This window comes from Apodemus sylvaticus, chromosome 17, assembly GCF_947179515.1.
Source record: "Apodemus sylvaticus chromosome 17, mApoSyl1.1, whole genome shotgun sequence".
NCBI lineage: Eukaryota > Metazoa > Chordata > Mammalia > Rodentia > Muridae > Apodemus > Apodemus sylvaticus.
In genome coordinates this window covers 6949166-6964359 of record NC_067488.1, presented here as the reverse complement: position 1 = coordinate 6964359, position 15194 = coordinate 6949166, and the positions used below count along the sequence as shown (strand labels likewise).

The 15194-nt window shown below is 40.4% G+C and overlaps 1 protein-coding gene across 17 annotated transcripts in view; it reads right to left on the bottom strand.

Moving 5' to 3' along the window:
• Nucleotides 1-14839, bottom strand: part of Rims2 (regulating synaptic membrane exocytosis 2) — a 540571-nt gene extending 525732 nt beyond the window's left edge. For all 17 annotated transcript variants that reach the window (XM_052160864.1, XM_052160857.1, XM_052160861.1 and 14 more), the window contains exon 1: nucleotides 14664-14839. In XM_052160864.1, the coding sequence (XP_052016824.1) occupies nucleotides 14664-14839 (176 nt within the window). The remainder of the gene's footprint in view (nucleotides 1-14663) is intronic.
• Nucleotides 14840-15194: the final 355 nt, after the last annotated feature.

The window sequence follows — 15194 nt, the reverse complement described above, 5'->3', positions numbered from 1 at the left end:
AAAGAGGAAGATACTATTCTGGAATATCTGATATAGGCAAGCACAATTAATCACATACTCCTTGGACAAGAAAAGGCAGAAAGAGATGAGACAATAAAAGAAGTGTGAGCGTCAGAACGTTTGGAGCGGAATTCAGCCCCACTGTCGGGTCTGAAACAGAACTACATGCAAGAGACCTCTAAAGAGTAAATATACTCTCTAGACAACTGCTAATGAGAAAACGGAAATCTTGATTCTATTAAAAACAAAAGCACATGTGTGTGTGTGTGTGTGTGTGTGTGTGTGTGTGTGTGTGTGTGTTCACTTTGGGCAACTGAAATGAGCAAGCAAATAGAGCTTCCAGAGGAAGCACACTTGCGCCTTCCCCTTGACTGTAAGCCAACAAGACTATGTAAGGTATCTGATCTGTATAACTGTACAATATCAGCCTAGGTGCTCTCAAGTCACTGGAGAAGTATACTAAGTAACACTGGAAGATCTAGGACTTCACTAACAAATGTAACTCTATCCTCGTTAACAGTTGTCCTAAGTACTTGCTGATAACATTCTCAGTAATTGTCAATGTTTTGTTTTCTTCACAACTAATTTATTTTTAAAAAACAGAGTATGTGTGATATTTTAGACAATATTTTAAGAGCTTTGCAAGTATAAACAGCTTCTGAGGTGCATATTGTCATTCCCACTTTACAAATACACTCACTGAGGTAAACCAAGTAACAATGGGAGTTAGACCCTGGCTGTCTGATTCTAGAGTCCAAGCACTCCTCTTCTTCCTATTTTTATAAGAAATAGCAACATGAGGGAAGAAAAATATATTTCAGTTTTAAAAAGCTATATATGGAGGATGTAAGCTGGCTGAGCAATTAAGAGCACTTGCTCTATAATCAGGAGGACTTGAACTCTGATCTTTGCACCAATGTAACAAGCTAGGCATCTCAGCAAATGCAGAAAACCCCAACTCTGAGGTGGGCAGAGACAGAAGGGTCTCTGGAGCTTGCTGGCTTCTGAGCCTGGTCAAAATGTGAATTTCAGATTCAAGGAAAGGCCCTGACTCCAAATAATAGGCAGAGAGTGATGGAAGAGATGCCAATGTCATCTCCAGGTGCGTGTACAGGTGCAGACATCTCATGCACACACGCTCACAGAGTCATAGACAGATACACACAGTAGGAAATAAGCACCTATTTGCTAAAGTATCTAGATACAAACTTGTGCTGTGTGCTTCTAAGGTCCATCTGTGACCTGAAACCTAGTATATAATAAATACTGAATGAAAATAAGTCCATAATTCAGCTCCTACAATATAATCAAACTCAAACAAAACTTAGTAAGAGACAAATACAAAATTAAAAAGGAATAGCAGAGGCGGAAGAAATGGCTCAGTTGTTAAAAAGACTGGCTGGTCCTCCAGGAGACCCAGGTTCAGATCCCAGCATTGTCTTAGTGGCTCACAACTGTCCCTGACTGCAGTCTCAGGGGATCAGATACACTCTTCTGTACTTCTCCTGAGAAACCAAGAACTCATGTCATGCACAGACTTGCATACAGGCAAAAAGCCAATATACCTAATGTAATTGGTAAGTGAAGTTGAGATACTGAAGTATTTTAAACATTTAAAAATATTTTCTGTGTCTTAGAGAACTGAAGCATTACAAAGGTTGGGTCAGAGGAGCTAAACATGAAAAATAAAACTAGACATGAATATTAATTCAAAAATAAGCAAATCACATTAAAGGTATAAGACAATGACAATAAAGATGATGAAAAGACAGATTTGAAAGATGTTTGAGAAATATGACTAAAAAGTATTTAATAATCAGTTATATTTATGGCTGACAAAAGGTAAGAAAGACAAGAATATTCTTCTGGCACCATCAAGTCTTAGTTTAAAAAAATTTTTTTTGGTTGGGGGGTCAAGACAGGATTTCTCTGCATTGCCCAGGCTGTCCTGGAACTCACTCTATAAACCAGGCTGGCCTTGAACTCAGAAATCCACCTCCTCTGCTTCTCAAGTGCTAGAACTAAAGGCATGCACCACCACTGCCCGACTAGTTTAAAATGTTTAAGCTGAGTGTCTGGTACTTCCCTGATCATAAAAATTAATTAATCATTTCATTAAAAAGATTAAAATTTGGCCCACAAAGAATACTAACTACTGCCAGATATCAGAAACATAAATATACACAAAGTGCTGTGTACCTTGAAAGAGAGACTCCAGCCCTTTATCAAAAAGTTCATCATAGCAACAGAGCTCACACGCACAAGCCACTGGTTAAAGAGTAAGGCTCTCTATTTAATTTGTAATAGAATTAAAAATATAATGATTATAAAGGCAGTGGTGTCTCAAGCCTTTAATCCCAACATTCAGAAGACAGAGACAGATGGGTCTCTGAGTTTAAGGCAAGCCTGATCTACAGCGTGAGTTCCAGAACAGCTAAGGCTACACAGAGATGAGGCAGGGATTAAGGAAACCAACAAGGGGTGGGGGTAAGCCTGTACTAATGGGACTGGAAAGAGAGCTCCAGAACAAAGCGTAGGGGGTATGAACAGACCACCTGTGAACTGAAGACAGGCAGTGCTTCCCTGAAAACATGTGGGACTGGAAACACTACCCACAGATAATATGACCTCTTTCTCTCCTGCCATTCTACTCTGTCCGTATCTCACAGTAACAAGAGAAGGTGAAGCCTTTGTTGGCTGGAGTATATGGGAAGAACCCTCACCAAGATGGGTGCCATGCAGATCAGTGCCATGTGAGATTACATCAGAATGCCTCACACACAGCCAGAAAGTAAGACTGGGGCCAAACAATGAACATATCATGCCTTGATTTTGAATCTTCTACAGTATAGAAATCTGCAAAAAATAAACTGAAATGTAATTATTTTTCATATATTTCTGTTGGTTATAAGCCACCCAAATTATTATGATTATACCAAGCCAAATAAAGGCAGAGTATACCTCAGTTGTTACCAGGAAAGTGGAACAGGCCCTTCTTTATAAATTCTGTTCAGTAATTCTGTGGCTGAGTTAAGACTCAGCTTACACCAGACACCCAGTGAAAAGCTATCAGCCTACAGGAAGAAACAAACTTGGTATCATGAGACCATAGATGAAGCTCATTTGTTAAAAGTTCCGGACTAGCATGCAAAAAGCTCTGAGTTTGATTCCCCATACTGTATACACCAGGTGCAAGACCTCAGGAAGTAGAGGCAGGAGGATCAGAAGCTCAAGGTTACCCTCAGGTATACAGCAACTTCGAGGCCAGCCAGGACACATGAGACCCTTCAATCAATCAATCAATCAATTAATCAATCAATCAATAAGCAAACAAATATATGCATATGAGTGTGTATGTTTGTAACGTAGAAGTGCTTCTGCAGAACTAGTGCACAGTTATGAAATGCAAAGCTTTTCAAAGTTAAAAACAAAAAGTAGTTGTGTAAGGTGCTACATGCCTTTAATCCCAGCACTTGGGAGATTGCAGAGGCTGCTGGATCTCTATGAGTTCAAAGCCAGACTGGCCTTCAAAATTAATTCCAGGCCAGCCAGGGTTACACAGTGAAACCTTGCCTCAAAAAAACAAAACAAAATTTTTTAAGAAAATTTATATTAGACAAATATAGGAAAATCAAAAGACATGACAACAAAACAAAGGTGATATTACTCAAAATAATAATTACAACCCCCAAACTGCAACAACATAACACCTAAAGCGTATTTCTTACTCACTGAAAGCTAATGGGAAGGCCCACCACAACTCAGTGCCAAGGAACCTGTCCAGAGGCAAGGCAACTCACAAAGGGAGGCCAGAGCCAGGAGCCATGCTGTACAGGAGTAACCTTCTGAGAGAAAGACAGATCTTTGATGAACATGAACACCTCCCCAACTCCAGATCTCTCAGTTTTAAGAGAAAAGGCATTAATGAACTCTTTCAGGCTAAAGACAGCTTTTGGGTAACAGAAATTGAATTTGATAAAACAGGCAGGCTTTTCCTCTATGTTCCTGGGAAACCAACTATTAGAAAAATTATAATAGACTTCTCATATGCCCACAAAACAAGCTGGAGAAGAGCATCATCTCCACCTGTCAAACACCTCTCTGAGTATTCTGCCATCTAACTGGATTGTTCTTCCCAGTCTTACAAGCCCAGAAGTCTTATAGAATGCATGACACTACCAAGCTAGTTCCCTTCCAGGTAGATGTAAGCTTAGTTGGAAGGGAAAAAAATGATAAAGGCTTCCCATGCCTAAAGGGAGTATGTATCCAGCTTTGTTTAAAACCTACCATATTGTGTTTCGTAGAAATATTAAATTTTTATATTGTATAAACCATGTAAAAGTTATTAACTCTAAGTACCTTTTAAATGCTTTTAGGTAGCACTATGTTGCATAGAAACTGTAAATAATGCCTTTGCTATTTATATAACATACATACAAAAAATTATATGTATGTCAATTATAAAATATAACCTATATGAAAGTTGATAAATTTTAGTCAATTTGTCTATTATACTATGTAACTTCAATTTTTTAGGTAACAGTTCTAGAGATAAAGTAAGGGAACTATCATATCATACCTGGGTCTAAACTGTCTCACTTTTTAAAAAATAATTTTTTAAAAATGTATGTGTATAAGTGTCTGTTTGTATTCATTTAAGCATAAGCACCCAGAACTGGTACAGACCGGAAGAGGATGTCATGTCCCCTGTAACTAAAGTAACAGGCAAGGAGTGTGAGCTACTGTGTAAGCGCTGAGAAGGAAACCTGAGTCCTCTGCAGGAACAGCAAGTGCTTCTAACAGTTGAGCCATCTCTCCAGCACACTTTTGACAACTTCTAATTCTATCTCTGAAATGTACAACCATAAAATCTGATAAGCTTCTTCTTCCTTTCATACCATACATTCTGTAATTCTCAGAAATTCAGTAATCTAGTAAGAAGAGAAACAATCTTCATTAACTTCAACATTTCATTTCCATAGTGAATTTCCTCTGTTTTTTCCTAAAATGAATTCATATTTTCAAATTTCTGCCATAAGTGATGTACAAATACAGGAATTTATTCTAGTTAAAACTAACATATAAAACAAAGACTGTGTGTGTCATAGTTTAAAATGCCCAAGAATTGAGACAAAGGGTGAGAAATTCTTGAAACTATAAGAAATTTTTGATATAAAAGAAAAACGAGTTTTTGAAAGATCACATAGCAGCCACACAACCTTTATCTCAGTGCCAGGGAGGCAGAGGCAGAGGAATCTCTGAGTTCAAAGCCAGCCTGGTGTACAGAGTAAGCTCCAGGACAGCCAGGACTACACAGAGAAACCCTGTCCCAAAGAAAAAGAAAAGGAAAGGAGAGAGGAAAGGAGAGGAGGGGAAAGGAAGGGAAGGGAGGGGAGAAGAGAGGGAAGGGGAGGGGAGAGGGAAGGGACAAGGGAGAGGAAAGGGGAGGGGAGAAGGAAGGGAGAAGGGAGAGGGAAGGGGGAAGGGAGGGGAGAGGGAAGGGGGAGGGCAGGGGAGAGGAAAGGGGGAGAGGAAGGAAAAGGAAAGGGGGAGGGGAGGGGAGAGAGAAGGGGGAAGGCAGGGGAGAGGAAAGGGGGAGAGGAAGGAAGAGGAAAGGGGGAGGAGGTGAGAGGGAAGGGGAAGGGAGAGGGAAGGGGAGGGGAGGGGAAGGGAGGGAGAAGGGGGAGGGGAAGGGAGAGAGAAGGGGGAGGGGAGGGGAGAGAGAAGGAGAGGGGAAAGGAGGGGAGAGAAAGGAGAGGGGAAAGGAGGGGAGAGAAAGGAGAGGAGAGAGGAGAGGAGAGGAGAGGAGGAAAGGAAAAGAAAAACAAAAAGGGAAAGAAAAGAAAGATTACATAGCACAAGTTTCTCCAGCAGAGAAGTTTTACAAGCCAATACATCACAGGGTTCTTTTGGATTACAAATGAATTCACAGAGCCAGGGCTGACCTCTCTCTCCGCTTTCCCCCCTTATCTCTTTTCTTTTCTTCTTTCTCACTTTGGATCATTTCTACTACATCTCTATTTTCCACTCCACAAGACATTACAAGTTACAGAGTTACTTGTCTAACTTATATTCATTTGATAAACTTTAGAAAAACTAAAACAATAAAGGAAGTAACTCCACTACTACTCCCTCAGGAGAACACTAGTCCTCAGACTGGTTTAGAGAGCTAGCTATCAGTGAGACAGGCAGGGTTATATAGTTAAGGAAGTGAGGTGCCTGAAGAGGCTTATCTGACTCTAAACACACAGTTACCAAATCCTAGAAATTTGGCTTCTAACTTTTTCAAAAATTTATTTTGACTCTCTACTATGTACTTTTATGTTTTCATTATTTATCACCTGAATTAGAGTCTGCCTACTAGTGCCCTAATTCTACACTCATAACTGTAAGAGTGTTCTCCAACAAAAGTCTCCTTACATCGCACCACTGGTTAAAATCCATTCTTGATACAATTTATGATGGCGCTCAAATCCAAAGAATATCATACAAGGTCTTTTAAGATCTGGACCTTGGCATCTCTCCAATGTCCTCAAATAACTCATCTCCATTTAAAGTACATGCTCTACTGAGCCACTTCTTAACCGTGCCCTATATGCCACCCATCTTTTACAACTCCAGAGGCCTTTGGGTTAGGGAGACTTGAGAGTCTGGAAGTTTTGCTAAGAATATCTCCACTTGTCAGGGTAACATCTACTCATCCTTTGGGACACCAGAGAATCCATCTGCCTTGGACTGGTTCAGCTTCTTCTTCTGCATATCTTCGTGAGACACAGTGCACAGCAGTATCTGAACACTTACTATGCAATAGTTCAGTTGTAGGTCATCATTTTTCTCACAGTGAATTCCCTAAGGGTTAGCTGGTAGTGAGTAAAAGTATCTAGACACTCAGAAATCTCATTAGTCACCAGAGAGTCTAGGAGCAACTAGAGTCTAGGAGCGAAACTTCCTTCAAGGTATTTTAAGAGGAAAGAACAGGTACTGTGAAACGACACCACAGAAACAACAAACTACTTACAAAAGTACTCTGAGTGGGTTTTGCTATGGTTGTTATGTACTGAAACACCTTTACTGTGTTTTCTAATGGCATCTTATATTATTTTGTCTTCATGTGATATTGTTAGTCTTAGACTCTGCCTGTGAAAGGCATGTACTATTTCTACTCAAGGCATTTTGTGTGAGTCAAGTATGGTGGAAAACACCTGTTATGCCAGCACTCCCAGCACCCCTGAGGATGGAGCAAAAAGATCATGAGTTAGAGTCAGCTTGGGTTATATATTGAGACTAGCCTTGAACTTAGGATCTTTCTTTTTTTTGATATTTTCTTTATTTATATTTCAAATGTTATCCCCTTTCCTGCCCCCCTCAGAAACCCCCATGTCATTCCCCCTTCCCCTGCTTCTATGAGAGTGTTCCCCCACCCACTCACCCACTCCTGCCTCCCCACCCTAAAATTCCCCTATACTAGACATCGAGCCTTCACAGGACCAAGTGCCTCTCCTCCCATTAATGCCCAACAAAGCCATCCCCTGCTACATATGCAGCTGGAGCAATGGGTCCCTCCATGTGTACTCTGGTTAGTGGTCTAGTCCCTGGGAGCTCTGTGGGGGAGTGTCTGGTTGGTTGATATTATTGTTCTTCCTATAGGGTCGCAAACTCCTTTAGCCCCTTCAGTCCTTTCTCTATTTCCTCCACTGGGGACCCGTGCTCAGTCCAATGGTTGGCTGCAAGTATCCACCTCTGTTACACTCCAGAGAATCAAATAACCCTATTAAAAAGTGGCGTGCAGAGCTAAACAAAGAATTAACAACTGAGGAATATCAAATAGCTGAGAAGCACCTAAAGAAATGCTCAACATCCTTAGTCATCAGGGAAATGCAAATCAAAACAACCCTGAAATTCCACCTCACACCAGTCAGAATGGCTAAGATCAAAAACTCAGGTGACAGCAGATGCTGGCTAGGATGTGGAGAAAGAGGAACACTCCTCCATTGTTGGCAGTATTGCAAGCTGGTACAACCACTCTGGAAATCATTCTGGCAGTTCCTCTATAAATTGGACATAGTATTATCTGAGGACCCAGCTATACCACTCCTAGGCATATACCGAAAAGATGTTCCAACAAAGATACATGCTCATGATCTTTTTGCTTCAAGCTCAAATAGAAACTTCTAGCAAATAGATCACTTATACAAAGAAGATCTGATGACCTAAACCTGTTCCCCCAAACTCATAAGGTGGCAGAAAATAACTCTCAAAAGTAGTTCTCTGACCTCTATGTATGTACTGTGGCACATGTTACCAGTAGTCATGCATTCATGCACAGAAAATAAATTAATTTTTTAATATTTTTAAAGGCCTGGGAATACAACTATTTTCTCATTTATAAAATATTTGCCTAGCACACAGCACGCCTATCACGTATTATTCAGCTCTGCCACACATACACTTATTAATGATCAAAAAGAAAATTTGAAATCAAAATATTCCTTAATTCCAAGGTTGGTTACATTTTAAAATAATATATAATCCCAATCTTCTATTTTCCAGTGAAAATAGCCAAGCTAAGGTTTAAAACAATTGCAATTGTGCAAATAAATAAGTATACAGGCTGCATTGTACATGTCAACTTCCAAGTAAATTAGGCATAAATTTTTAAATTGCATTTTATTTCAGAAATAAGTTTACTATTATAAAGAAATTTTTTAATTATTCTCTAAATGAATATATTTCCTCTATGAAAGTTTAAAGTCTAGCAAAGTAGACTATGACATAGTCTAGTATTACATATTAGTAGTACATAATAGTATTACTATTACGTAGTCTAGTATATTACTGGTACTACTGTTATTATGTCTATCAAACAGTCTACAGTAGAGAAACAGAAAATACTATAATAAGAATTTAAAAGGAAACCTGGTTAAAAGCCATGGTCAGGGAAGGGCTCTCTAAACATGCATATTTGAAGGTAAGATCAGAAGGATAAGAAAGATGCAGTTATACAAAGACTGAGCTTTATGAGTGACAATTTGAAGATGAATATTCTAAGTTCTAATAACCAGGCTTCAGAATTAGCTTAATCTAGTAAGACTCTTCTTTATAACAGGAATAATACAAATCAGTGCATACTTGGTTCAATACTATAATGGAAATTCATCACAAAGGATAATCACAAAGTAGCCTCCACAAAATAGTCACCAACATCCACCTGGCAGCAGTCTTTGGTATCCACGTTCTTTTCACTGATCCCTCAGTCCTCAGACTTCTTAAAAATGAATATTGTAAACTGGTTGTAAATCCTCGTCTTCTTTCTCTTCGATCCTGTGCTCTTACCACAATCCTATACTTATTTAAAAGTTCCTCCAAACAGTTTAACTTTATACTAGACAAAAAACAAATCTCTCAATTTTTAGAAACTAGGAATGATTCGCCTAGAAATGGTATTAAAACATTTTAAGCCTTAAAGCGTGTGGTCTAAAATCAGCTAACAATAATGATTACTCAAGTAACAACAAAGTTGGTCCATCACATAAGCCTCCAGTATCTCTTTGTTCACACACTGTCACTGTCCCTTTATTAAAATGTACTGTCAAGTGGAAAATATTATTAATTGTTCTTCTATTTTAATATACAGAATATATATTAAAATTTCACTAGATACTGTCTTATAAAGTGCCAGGCAACTGTTAAAATGCATTTGAATCCTTAAAAATTGAAGGTTTGCATCTTTGGCAAGGGCAATGGATATTTACATGATGAAATGGTCATCTTTATTTAAACATCTTTATGATTCATTTATCTGGTGTGCTATGGTAGAGAGAGACACACGTAGACAAATGGGCAGGCAGGCAGACATAAATATTATAAAAATTACCAACAGTAAAGAAAATATAATGATCCTAAACAAACGGAAAGCGCTCTCACTATCATTGATAATAGGAAAATTTCAAGTTAATTCTACAATGGCATATTTATTTCTGATATTATGACCAAGCTTACTACACACTGATTTGGCAAGGAAGTAAAAAAGTCTCCTTAGTATGCAAAAAAACTTCCTATACAAAAATATGGTATAGTATTTATTGAGGTATTTACTGTAGTATTTATTGAAGTTTACTGACTCTTTAAAAGAAAAATTTATTTCTAAAAATTTAGCCCAGAGATACAGTCTCCACCTTAAAAACAGTGTATCAAAGTACTGTCTCCAGTGGAAAACAAAAATAATCAAAGTACCTAAAAGTATGCCATTAGTTAAAGAAATTTCAAAACATTCAGCAAATAGGACAGATACTGGCATTTAACCCAATGTGGAATTTGTTTCCCAAAGTTCAGGACATACTTGCACTTTTTTGATTGCACACAAACATTCATATATGCATGCGCACTAGTATATAAATACACCTAGTTACATGAGTATATACATTTTTGTGCCTCAATTATATTGTGCATAGAATAAATATTCTAGTAACAATAATTCCACATAGGTAAATTGATAAGATATTTTGTAACAAAAGTATATATTATCTATTAAATAAAAATTGTAAATTATCTTTAGAAACCACTTATAAAAAATTTATTAAAAAATTTAAGCTGGGTATGGTGGCACACACATCTATGATTCCAGATGGGAGGCAAAGTCGGTCAGATCTGTGTGAGTCTGAGGCCAGCCTGGTCTACATAGTGAGTTCCAGGACAACCTGGGCTATGTAGAAAGACCCTGTCCTAAAATAAAGTAATAAAATAAAATAACATAAAATAACATAAAATAAAATTTTAGCCAGAAAGAGCAGCACATACCTTTAATCCTAGTACGTGGGTGGCAGGGACAGGCAGACCGGGAGTTTTGGGCCAGCCTGGTCTATAGAGCAAAATCCAAGCAAGCCAGAGCTACAAAGCAACACCCTGTCTCAAACACAGATGAATTCAACTAAGTACGATAAAGCACTGATAAGCACTCACACGTGTAAACACTATGCACTTGTTCACTTAGTCTCTCATATATGTGCTTTATTCTATTTCAGGAGCACACTGTCCTATCGACATTAATAGGAAACCCAAGCCGAGAACAAAGTCAACACACATCCCCTGAAAAACATAAATAGTTAGGTGTGATAGAGCAATGGCTGGTAACCCTAGCACTTGGGATTGGAAAGGAGAGGCAGAAGGATAATTTAAGGTCAACCTGGGCTACACAGAAAGACACTATCGAATGAAAGAAAGGGAGGAAAAGAGGGGAAAAGATTTAAAAAAAACAAACAAGTAAGGAGAAAGGGAAGGAAGAAGTGCTCAAAACATTTTGTATAAAGACTCTGCTGCTGCTGCTGCTGCTGCTGCTGCTGCTGCTGCTGCTGCTGCTGCTGCTGCTGCTGCTGCATACATAGTCAACCACAGTACACAGTTCCTGAATCCCTTTCTACTGGATTTTTAGTCAGACCAAAACCAAAAGACAATGGAAATACAACATTCCCTAAAAAGTTTTTCTTTCAAACCGATGACCCCTCTTATATCCACAGCGCGAGTGAACTCCCTCATTAGCATGCTGATTCAGCTCAGCAGTACTTCCCAGGTACTATTATGTGTTAAGGATGCCATGGAGCAAGATAACTGTGACTCCTCAAGACTCAGGACTGAAACTGCAGCAGGAATTCAAGGAAGAGCCCTTTTGTTTTCTTTTGTTGTCTTTTAGTAATTAACAAGGGGGTTAAGTGGGATATAAAATGCTTTGGAAAAAATACCTCATTCACACCTAAAATAGTATTGTTCGATAGAAGACTTCCTCATACATATGCACAGCTGGGCCTTAAAGAGATCACTGATAATGAAGTACTACAAATCATTTCTAATTACTCAGTCTCTTAAGAGAATTCAGTGTGGTGGTCTCAACCTGTGCTGATGCTGGCTCACCTTTCTTACTGAAAACATCTCAGGAGTGAACTTTTGATGTGTGCATTTATTCATAAACTACATGCATGTTAGTATTAGCTAACCATACTAAGTATCAATGGGGCTTAGTTTTTTCTTTTTCAAACAAAGATACAACTATAGGTTTAATATGTTCTTCTTGTATTCCAGCATCATCCTATGATGCCCTTGGGTGTACACATCTGACTTGGAATAACATGTAGTATGAATACTGAAACTCACAGATCACAAAAAACATTTTTACCCAGTCTTCAATTTCTTCACACATCAAACTTATTTTTATTACAATAGTTAAAGAGTAGCAGATACAAACTTGAATTTTAGTTTACTTCTCTGTGCCTATGACCTTCTCTAGGGAAAGATGCTAGCATTCAGTAAAATGATAGACAGTTTAGTTGGGAGTTGCTATGATGGGCCTAAATCTTCAAGACAAAGAGAAGTCACAAATAAATAAGTATTATTTATTCTACACAGCACATTTGTTATTTAACACCCAAGACTGGGAATATATTCTTTAATAAATAGCCACATTTTTTTCGAACTGATTTGCCTCTGGTTCTGTGATACTGATATAAAGTTGATTCTTAACTTCCTTGTCCACTCTCATTTCAAAAGCATTTTAAAGAACATTTGAAACTATGTGAATAAATACTTAAATCTGAGTCTACATTTCTCATTGCTGTGATTTCACATATTATAAGGCTATGTTTAGAGACTGTGTCTGCCTAAATTATGTGAAACAAATGTATAAACATATATATTTGCAAAATATGGAGGTTTACTTAGAGATGTACACATACTAGAGACGTATACTTGACCAGGAAAACCTTTTTAAAACATCTATTCAGTAAAATACACTCTTCTGAGCAAATGTGGTTTAGCACTCAAACATTCATTTAAATGTCCATATATTGAAACTGTGAATAAAAACTACACAAAATTAACTAGCCAATAAACACTATGACTTAATTTACTATAAATAAAAACCCATTTTAGTTTAAATATGTGGGTCAAAGAAATAAAGAAATAAAGTCATATTTTATTTGAGCATCATTTTGGCAACACTGATTTTTAGCAACTATATTAAGAAGCATAAATTTATGTATCTGAATAGAAACTGTAATGAACAAAATTTTAGCACATATTGGTATATAGATTAAAGTTGAGCTAAGTTAGAGTATGCTCAAAAAAGCTTTCTTAAAAACTATATTATTTCATAGTTTAAGCTGATTAAAATTTCTTAACTTTTTGTTCCTATCCTATGATCATGAACAAGCCAAATTCCCTAGTAAATAGTCAAACCTAAAAATTAGTATTGAAGCAATTCTTAATTTCAGTTAATATGTCAGGAATACATTTGCTCTCTTGTTCCTTTATTATTTTGTGACAAATTGTATCTTTTAAAGATATATATCAAATTGATATAAGTTTTTTACCATAGGTTATGTAAAATCTATTTCACTAAAATGTGAAAAAATGTACATCTAAACAAGGTGTGTTTTCATTTGTAAAAAAAAAAAAAAATACTAAATTCAACAACCTGTTTTCAAAATAAGTGGTGAAGGTCACTATGTCATTTCTTTTCAAGGAGGAAGTCAACGCTTTTAGTCGTGTGTTTCTATAGAGATTATGGAAAAGTGACTGCCCCCTCTTTAGACACATACAGGTTAATTTTTGTAGTGAGTAACTCATTTCAAGTAAACGTGAAAAAAACGACTCGATAAACATTAAAGGGTTACAGATGTAGACAATGACTTTCCAAAAGTAACTGAGATATCATGAAACATTTAAAAAGCAAACCTGTAGAAATAATCTCAGCTACAGTGCTACACGGACAAGGAATCCCAAAGTAAAGGCAAACTCATTCTGGACAGTTCCCTGGTGCTGAAGTTACACCGCCTCTAAACCGATGCTGGGTGCTACTTTCACGCCTCCCACCCTCGCCAAAATCCCGTTGGCTGGACTGTGAGCAAACATAGTAGAACTTCACAAGGCAGGGAGCAACCCTGCCTTGGTAGGAAACTGCCACGATGGTAGGAACTGGAAGTCTCTTCGGGATCCTACAGATTTACGAGTTGCAAACAGGAAGAACGGCAGAGTGCAGGGTGTTAGCACCCGCCGAGGGGGAGGGGCTGGAAGATGGCGGCAGCCGCACACCCACCCGAGACCAGACCGCGCTTAGGCCCCCTCGCCCGCCCCGCAGCCTTCCTGCCCGCCGCGACCGTGCGCAGCGCAGCTCCTCCAGGGGCTGGGGACGGAGCCGGCCCTCGCAGGCGCGGAACGAGCGACCCCGGTGGCACCCGCACCCCGGGCCTGGGCGCCTTCACCCAGGTCCGGCCCGGGAGCACCTGTGCACGGCCATATTGGATTCCTTGCCCCTGTCACTGCCTCCGCGCGGGGGCGGTGGGAAAGGAACTGGGACGCGAGGAGTCAGGGTTCAGCCTCAACCCGGGAGCCGAAGTGGCCCGCGGGGAAAGCCGGAGGGCGCCGGGGAAACTGCCGCCTCCCCGAGCTCGCCGCCGTCACCTCAGCCGGCCTCGGCGCCCTCCCTCCGCGACACACACCCCCGCGGCTGACAACTAGAAAGCGACCCCGGCGGCCGCGGGCCGCAGCCCTCGTGGCCCCGGCGCCACCGGCGGGGAGGAAAGGCGGCGATCCCGGGCGCGCAGGCGGTCGCGGGGAAGCGGCCGAGGGGGGCGGAGGGCAGGGAGGGAGGCGGGAAGATGGAGCCCGGTCCTTACTTGAGCACGGACTGCTCCTTCTCCTCTTCTTTCTTCTGACGATCCATGACAGCCAGGATGATTTTCCTCTCCTCTTCCGTGAGGTGGCTGAGGTCCGGCATCTCGGGCTGCGGAGGAGGCTGAGAGGCCGCCGGGGTGGCAGCCGGGCGGCCCCGGGGCCCGAGCGGAGCCGACATGTTTGGTGGAGCCGAACCACCCTAGGGAAGCGGGGAGGCAACTCCACTGGCAGCGGCGGCTCGGGCGCGGGCGGCTGGGGCAGCCTCCGGGACTGGGACAAATACATACAAATCAATGGCCTTCAATCCGAGGCGACAGCCCCCCTCCCCCAGGAAAGAAGCAGGGGGAGGGGAGGACGGACGGGGGAGGGCTGAGGAGTGCGCTCGGGGAAATGTTTCTTCTTCCCGGGGGCGAAGGGCTGGCAAGTGAGCGGTTCGCGGGAGCGAGGAGCTGGAGGCCCCGACGCGGAGTGCGCGGAGCGGCGGGGGAGGGCGGTGGAGTAAGGTGGCGGGGACGGCTGAGGGTGGGGTGACT